At 54.1% G+C, this 8,834-nt stretch overlaps 1 protein-coding gene across 1 annotated transcript; it reads left to right on the forward strand.

Moving 5' to 3' along the window:
* Positions 1 to 5,443: 5,443 nt before the first annotated feature.
* On the forward strand, positions 5,444 to 7,243 carry A1O7_01719 (uncharacterized protein; the record flags this gene model as incomplete). The annotated part of the gene is made up of 2 exons (XM_007755755.1): positions 5,444 to 5,954; positions 6,018 to 7,243. The coding sequence occupies 2 exons, from the start codon at positions 5,444 to 5,446 to the stop codon at positions 7,241 to 7,243; spliced, it is 1,737 nt and encodes a 578-aa protein (XP_007753945.1).
* Between the last annotated feature and the right edge of the window lie 1,591 nt (positions 7,244 to 8,834).

The raw sequence follows: 8,834 nt of genomic DNA on the forward strand, positions 1-8,834 counted from the left end.
TCACTTGGGGAGATTATCGATTGTGTACTAGAACCAGTACGAGTAGATTCTCTGAACAATTGAGCCCAGATCGGCAGCGACTCCCATTACTGTTTTGTGCTTGGTAGATACTCCGTAATGGACAGCTCCAAACCTTGCAATCTATCGCTTATTGCCAGACAACTCATCTGGCACCCGCATGGTCAAGGGTGATTGGGAAATTTCGACCGAGGCTGGCTGTGCTCTCGATGTCCATCTAAACTGGTAAGTCTCGCCATAACGGCCCTTGTTGGGTATGGGACAAGTGGTGGCATTGTCCCATCAATGTTCAGGCTGTGCTGCGTACCGAAGCACCCTGCTACCAACGATGAAGGCCTCTGATCGCAGCGAATTAAGATGGGCGGAAAGTGCCCATTTGACTTTTGGGTTGGGGCGCGTCTCGTCCACGCCTCTGAATATAGTGTATTGCGTGCGAAGGGAGGATGATGTGGCTCCCTTGGCCCGAGAGCTCAAGGAGGAGGCCCGGACGACGACGTTCTAGGTCGTCAGTGAGGATTGGGGTAGCACTCTACGCTTTGGTGGACGGCTTCCGCACCCTCGCCTCGAGCAGACTGGACCCATCGGGCTGAGGAATACTTTTGGAAGACTTCGAAGCCCGAACCTTGGGTCTAGCGTTGCACATGAAGCCCGAACGGCAGAGCATTAAGAGGTGATGCCGAACCGTCTCAATCGTTACTGGACAGACGTGGCTGCATTTGTCCAAGAGGCGAAATTTTACTTCAGCCAAAATTCCCGAGCTCGAGGCTACACGGCAAGAGTCGATCCTAACGGCAGCCACCGAAAATCGAACGCTCGTGAACTCGAAGGAAGGCGAAAGAGGTTGCCTGAGTTGGAATAGCAGAGCTGATAAAACGCAAGCGAGACTAACACGCCTGGTCAATACTCTTCCGCCCGCCGCCATCGACGATAAGAAGATAGCGAAGTGGAGTGCAATTTCGCCGGAAGCACTACGTCTTCCCTCCGCACAAAGTTTTGGAGGGTGTCTACCACCCACAATTGGAAGCGAAATGATGGCATACCACCGGCGACTGAAAATTACCCCTGCTAGGAGCTACGCAATGCGAAAAGGCCCCGTCTAGCGGGTGACGCTGTCCCGTGCAAACCGCTGGGTTCTGGGTTCTCCAGGCATCCAAATTTGGAGGAATACCTAAGCCACCAGGACTAGCATTTGGTAGCGAATCGAATTCGGATCCAACAGGAACGTGGCAGCCCTAGCGTTGCAAGGTCGCCATGAGAAGTAGCATGAAACACAAAGGTGAGGGAGTTCTTAGGGTTGCAACATGATAGGATATGTTGAATAGGCTTGGGAGAGGCAGCACGACTGTGATGGGCACATGCCTTTCCGCATCGCCTCGAATCTGAAACACGAGCTGCAACTTCTGGCTGAGCCAGAGGGAAAAGATCTGATGCTGATGGGCGAAGGAAGAGCGACAGCCTTCGTACCTGCATGAGGCGCCACCGTTTAATTGGGCGGAACCGAAGACTGAGGACATCGTGCATAACGTTCAGAGCGTTCCTGTGTTAGTGCGGTTAGGGTATAGCTCGGCGGGTCTCGCGGTGCTTCTGGCGGCATACGCGGACTGATGTGACTGCAGTGGGCACAGATAGGCGTTCTCTTGCCACGCTCTCCTCTGGTCTAGGGTGGTGGACGTGAGTAGAATCGAATCAGCGATGGCTTTCTCGAAGGTGCCTACGCCGATTCAGTATAAGCCCAGGGCAGAGAGACCAGACTAACAATAAAGGGCCGCGCGCGAAGGACGGCGCCTGCAACTTTGTGAACGGGGCCGTCGGTACTAAGTAGGGGGCAGGCATGTCTAGTTATTCCACGGTGGATTTGTCCAGGTCGCGGAAGTGAGAAAAGCCCTCAAGACCCTTGAGCTTTGGGGCGGAAAGGGCTTCGGGTACCTGAGAGAAAGAGCTGGTTCCTGCCAGAAGCCATCCTTGGGATCTGCTCTACCTAGAACGACCGGGGTGGCTCTTGGTTGGCAAAAGCCCTGGTGATGGGCAGGTCCAGCTGTTAGCCGATTGGGCCGAAGTCGAGACCCTTTGCTCACACCATAGTGTGTGTGGAGGAAAGACACAGTGCTCCTTTTGCAATGCACATCCCGACGAATATCACTTGCCTTGTCGGCACCGCATCAGATTAGGAAGGCACTACGCGTAAAAAGGCGTCGATCTATGTGATGGCATTGATTTCGGCAGCAAGCTCGCCAAAAATGATGCAACAATGATGGAAGCAATCGACTCTCCGGGGAGAACTCCAAGGCCATGCCTACCTGAGCAGACGACTCCTCAAGGTCGTCTGTGGGACCAGGTACTCCCGTCCTCGTTTAGATACCCAGTACAGCTCTGATATTCAGTGGGTAAAAGATACGTAGTATCATCTTTCACGAGGACCCTGGATATCATATTTTCACATGACAGAGCCAACACAGAGAACACTGGTAAGCGTGATCCAGACTCAACAGACTACGCGTGAGCGCTGTCGATACGCGTCTGGTGAGGCAAAGACTCTCGGGCACCTCGGGAGATCCAAACCTTCACCAAGTGCTGTACGTAGTTGCACGAGTGCAGCGAGAGCCTCTTGTCTCGACCTCAGTGGGAGCTGTGATTGTTGGGCTCCACCACCCGAGGGCCGCGATGGGAAGTACGTACCATAGTCTGTCCGCCATCTACACAGTAGTACATAGGTACTCGTAGCCAGTGGACCCGTCGATGACTCGATGCAATGACGAGTAAAGACACTGCCTTGGTTGGGCACAGAAGCTGTTCGTGCTTTTGGCGAGGCCAGCTGAGTTGTGCTCCGACCACGGCGACGCCATTACTGTAAAGATCGGCAATGTGCTTACTCGACCTGAGCATGTCAACGACGTGACCGAACCTACAAGAGCTTCCTCCTTGTGCTTGTCGGTTGTGTTGGAAGAACATGAAACACGCTGTCAAATTCTATTGCGGTAGTCGATATGCCGCGAGAGGCGGGGAAAAGCAAGTTCTTTCCACCCGGAGGCGAGAAAGTCGGGTCTTATGCGATATTATTCATGGCTGCTAACTACACAGTAAGGCTGTCTGACGGGTAACGAATACGTATCAATGGATGGCTTGACTTTGCGAACTTCGCAGGATGCGGCTTGCATGTGAATTCGGTCGTTGAAGGCGATTGGACTGCCCTCGCATAGCCTGCATCGCGAAACAGTCTCTTCGTTGATAGATCCGACAAGCAAAACCTAAAGCAGCCCTTTGGCAGGTGTCCCTTCGGTTCGTAAAGAATCTGCGACACTTGGAACTAACCGGCATACGAACAGCACGAGTGTCGCCATTTCACAGCTAGAGGTTTCTCCGGGCACAGAATAACCTCTGGCTTTCCAGGCTTGCCACTCTGCCACCGTAACTCGTAGTCTCTTCTGGCGTGGCGGGGGTGGTACTTGCATACGGAGAAACATTAGTGGCATGCGTAGACTCTGAGACATGCAAGCCTCTCTGCACGAACTTGGAACCCTCAGGCTCGCCTCAGTCAACTGCCATGGTGCGCGAAATCGAAAAGTCGCCACCACTTCCGACTACGACTGCAATCCAGTCACCATGCTGAGGGCCGAAGAAAATGGCAGGTGTGGGTGATGCTGTCACTGTCAGCTCTGCTCTCAGCGCTGGGCTGCGTCCTCCCAGCACCCAATCAAGAGTGCAAGGCAGGTTCTGTGGCCACCTGACCTTTTGCACACCCAAAGATCCGCAACAGATGTTCCAGGCCAGCGTCTACGGGAATCGTCTACTGTGTATGGGCGATTCGCAGCAATAGTTATCCAAGCTGACTGATGTTGAGTGATATGGAAAAGATGGCTTTGTAGCAACGTCCAAGAATAGGTCAGACAGCGATTCGCTCTGTTGGTTGGGAGAAGCAGCTTATCACCCAGTGCCTTCACACGTCACGTTGCTGATTGGCGTTGACATCCCAGCGAGTCGCCCAGTCATTGCCCGCGGCTGGCCGGGAGCAACACTGGTTCTGTATGCACACCACCCGTCAGAATGAAAGACGCGTCGTTGATTCGAGCGTATTGCTGCATTTCGCGAACAACAGAACCTAATCCGGGAACGTCATTGAACCCTCTATGGCCCGTCTGCTCCAGCCCCAGGGTACATGTGCACATGTTGCAAGCGAATGATTTCGCGGAAGTCGTCTTTTCAGTCGATTTCAGCAGGAGGATTTGTGTCGAGTTATGCTTTTTCCTGCCGGCTGGTCGACCAAAGAAACTCACGGACCGAAGCTCAGAGAACTCAGCCAAGGTGCTCTACTCGTATGCGCATCGCGGTCGCATCTCGACCACTTGACGAGGGTATTTCAAGCGCTCTTCTGTGATACCGCATCTCAAATCCGCCAATGGCGGGGTCAAGGTCGTCATTCAGGTCATTTCGCTATACTCATAGGACTGCTTCCGTCTGAATACCAGAGCCGCTATCGAACGTGGTGTACCCAGTCAGATAGCGATAAAGAAGGCCGCTGTGCAGGCCACGGTGCGTCATCGGCGCCCCGAGACATGGAGGTGGGATGATGGCCCAGCAGCAGTGCAATTTCCCATGCAGACGGGTGCTGCGTGATGGCCTGCACGGCGTCACCCAGCACAGCCCGGAGTGAGGGCCAGGAACCGAAGGCTCTTTCTCCAAAGACGCAGGCGAGGATCCAGGAACGCGGCCGCTGCCCTGAGGGTGCGGCTGGCAGGGTGGGCCGATTTAGTGGGTGATAGTGCTGCAGACGGACTGGGGGTGGTGAGACCATGCAGCTCCACCCTCCGTCAAGTCACTTGCATGGGTCGACACGGGGGTCCCGAATCCAGCGCCCGTTCCTTGCAACCTGGGACCATACCCCATCGAGCTGCAGGCCCAAGGCGCTGGGCGACAGCGGCCTCAGACCCAGCGATCTCTCTTTATGGCTCGTTCAACCATCCAGCTCATAACCTCCTCTTCGTTTCCTCATATCGAGGCGAGTCGTTCATTCCCCACGCGATCTACACTTTCTTTTACTTCGTTATATCTCTCCTTGACCAGGTCTTTTCCGGATTTCTGTTCAATCATCTGTACAACACTCCCTGTACCAATTGAACAATATCCAGTCCTTCCTTTACAAGCCTGTGCCAACATTGTACCATAATCCGTACCTGCCTGCCCGATCATCCTCCGACGGTTACCAGCATACCTGCATTGTATATGTACAGCAAGCTAGCTACTGCACCGAGAAGGGACGTCTGAGACGACGACATAGCCATTCATTGGACCACCAATTTCTTTGTACCAATCTGTACTACAACATAACGACTTACAGTGGAAGACTGTTAGGCCTGCTTCGAGGCTTCTGCAAGTGACAGCAAGCCGAGGGAACAACGAGAACTGAAGCATTTCACCAAAGCACATTGCAATGGAAGGGCCATACCCAATGGCCACTCAACAGATTCAGTTCTACCAATACCGACCAGACTCGGACGCACGACATAACGCTGTGTTCACCCCGATGCCGACGGAGCAACCGGTCTACAGCCCCATGGCTGGATACCCTCAGCAACACCCTTATGTGCTTCACCAATACTGGCAGCAAGCGCCCGCTCACTATGCTCGGGGCCATCCCCACGCACACTACATGCCCCAACAAGTGATGACTCCAAGGGCTTCGCCGCCATTGACCCTTGCCATGCCCAAGATCATCCTTGACAGCAACGGTCAGATGGAGCATGGGCGCTTTCTGGAGAGCAGACACTCGTCACCCCCGACGCCGTCGCTCTCAGCGTGCCCAAGTACCGCGAGCAGCCCGCCAGCCAGCAGTGTGAACCAGACGCCCGTGCACGGCGCAGGGTACTTCAACTTGCCCATCGACGTGACCAAGGAAGAGATGCAGCCTCTTGCCTTTTTGGACGAGTGGGCGGAAAACGGACGTAAGTAGCATCCGGTTTTGAAGCTGAAACGAGGGAGAGAAATTAACTGTGTTCTGGAAACAGAGGTGCACATTTTCCCGCATCCCGGCGATGCCAAGGCGCTCCTTCCCAGCAACTGCACCGACTCCTTCCACTCGGCCATCAACACCGTCCCGTCCAGCAGCTGCCCTTCGCCTGCGCTGACTCCCGCTTCACCGCAATCTGTCGTCTCGCCTTCAGCCTATCCTGTGGCGGAGTTCGTCAATCTGCGAGACCTCACCTCCACCTCATTTGAGCCTGTCCTCGCCATCCCTGCTCAAAGCTTCCCTCCTTTGCCGACTCTTTCCGCCGAAGACGACGAACACAAATTCGCTCTCGGTAACCCAGCCTTGCCCATCACGCCAGAGCATGAGACCGCCGATCCGTTCACGCTCGTGGAGAACCCTTCCTTTGACTCGTCCTTCTGCACTGAACTCGACTCCGAGGACGAATTCAGCTTTGTCGACTTCACTCCTGAGATTGCCTACAACGGAGACAAGAGGTTGAAGTTGACGGCCGCCGAGGAGGAGGACTTCCTCAGCGTTCACAGCTTTGGCAGTTTTGATGAGGAGGATCACGCCGCTCAAGCTGGTCTGCCCTCGCCTCCCGCCTCCTCGTTTTCCGACGCGGGTTCGTGCTGTGCATCAAAGAAGAACACTCAACGCAAGATGAACAAGCGTCACAGCTCCGCCGACAGTGAACTCGAGTTCTCGAGCTTCACCCGCTCGGATGCCCACATCCACAGCCACGCCGATGGTCAAAGCACATCCGAAGCCACTCCTCAAGACCAGACAAACAACGGTGAGGATGCTGATACTCCTGCCGATGCCGATGGCTCTACTCCGTCCCAGGCTCCTACCAACCGCCGTGGTCGCAAGCAGTCCCTGACCGAGGATCCCAGCAAGACCTTCGTCTGCACTCTGTGCTCTCGTCGCTTCCGTCGCCAAGAACATCTCAAGCGTCACTACCGCTCTCTCCACACTCAAGACAAGCCTTTCGAGTGCAACGAGTGTGGCAAGAAGTTTTCTCGATCCGACAACCTGGCCCAACATGCCCGCACCCACGGCAGCGGTGCCATCGTCATGGGCGTCCTCGAGAACGGCGAGCTCCAGCCTCATCAACCATACGATGAGGAAATGGGCCATGCTCTCTACGAGGCCGCCCAGCGAGCTGCCATGGCGACCTCATCCAGCAGCAGCGGTTCCGAAGGCTCCTCCTCCGGGGAGAGCAAGCGTGCTCTCAAGAAGAGAAAGCGAGACGAATCCCTGTAAATACGAGATTTGACCTCATGCATCATGAACACTCGAAACTAAAACAACGCAAGCAACCACGACCCGAAATGATTCTTATGATGTGATTGAAGACCAAACCGAAGAGTACTTCTCAGGGAACACCTCGCCGCAGCACACAATGGCAGGTCCGGAGTCAAAAGACGATGAGAAGCAGCAGCGCAGGAGCTCAAGAATGTGTACGCCTACGGGAAAAAGAAAAGTGCTTAGAACCTTTTTAAAATCTTCGACCTTCTTCAAAGACCAACTTGAACTGTATTCTATGGCCTTTTTGTGTGGATGGGAGCGGCAATGGGGGATACGACAGATTGCATTTTTGGCTGAGGACGGAGAGACAGGGGACGTCAAGGTCAAGCCCGACCACCACCTTCTTTTCATTTCTTTGTCAAACCAACCCTTTTCTATTCTTTTCATACTTTCGCTTGATCACACCATGGGTTTCTCTCTCGACATCGCTGCAAGATGAAGACAACAGAGCGCAAGCAATCATCAGACAAGAGAACGTGGAGAGGAGGAAGTGTACCAGCAGCCAGTGCTACTACGCATCACATTACAGCATTGCAAGCTCATGTACCGTACCCAATTGTACCCTGTACTATTACAATTCATTGAAATCAAAGACTGGTCGTTTTGACTAGCTGGAGCCGTCGTGACTCTACCATGTCGGTGCTTGAGCCTAGGCAGTGTGTACTCCGTAGGGATGCGAGTGCTGATTGCTACGCATATCATGACCACATGGCTAAGAGTCTACCCAAAAACAAATCACCGCCCTCGGTTGACGCCAAAGCTGGAGGTACGCTTGGGTCGGGTCAGACCCAATCCATGTCTTCAGTGGCAATCTAGGTACTGTCCGCATCAGAGCCTCCCCTGCTCTACTCCGGGTAAAGGACATTTACTTCGAGCGACTCTAGAGCTCGTGGAAATTTCCACGGCATTATCGATAAGTCGATACCTCGCCGGCGGACCGGATAACCTTGATAAGCCTGATAAGGGTTGCACAAGTCGTAGAACAAAGGAAGGGTTGATTAGACTTCGACTGCGTGTTAGCAAGCAAAGCCAACGGATTGCACGTCCCAGCCCCTTCCGATACCATATCATCACATACCTTCACATGCTTTTCTATCTCATCCCATCACGACGCCTTGCGTTGTCTCGCATCGCATCGTAAGGCGCTAGTTTGCATCATTTCTGCATGGCCGCATGGCACAGCACATCGAAGTCGCGAGGTTGGGAAATTGGACTTTAGAATTTCGAGGATTTAGAGTTGAGCACCCGCGCACGCACACACGGATTCCAAGCGATGAGGCATAAGTGATCAGCATCCGTATGGATGTGGTCACCCGCGTCCCTCTTGGCTGGGAGGGCAATGGGGTCCTTTGCTTCGAGCACGAGTACGCTGTTGAGTAAGTGAACGCGTCACTGTGTGCTGTGCTGTGGGGTACCCTGTAGTGCAATGTTCACTCACGGTGTGCTAAGGCAGGCAACTCGGTGACTGTGTGCTGTTTGCTGTGAACTCGTCCTGTGTCCTCCGTCCGAAACGCGCAAATGGGAAACGCAACGCATGTGGCGATAA

The sequence above is a fragment of the Cladophialophora yegresii genome (assembly GCF_000585515.1).
Source record: "Cladophialophora yegresii CBS 114405 chromosome Unknown aczIN-supercont1.1, whole genome shotgun sequence".
NCBI lineage: Eukaryota > Fungi > Ascomycota > Eurotiomycetes > Chaetothyriales > Herpotrichiellaceae > Cladophialophora > Cladophialophora yegresii.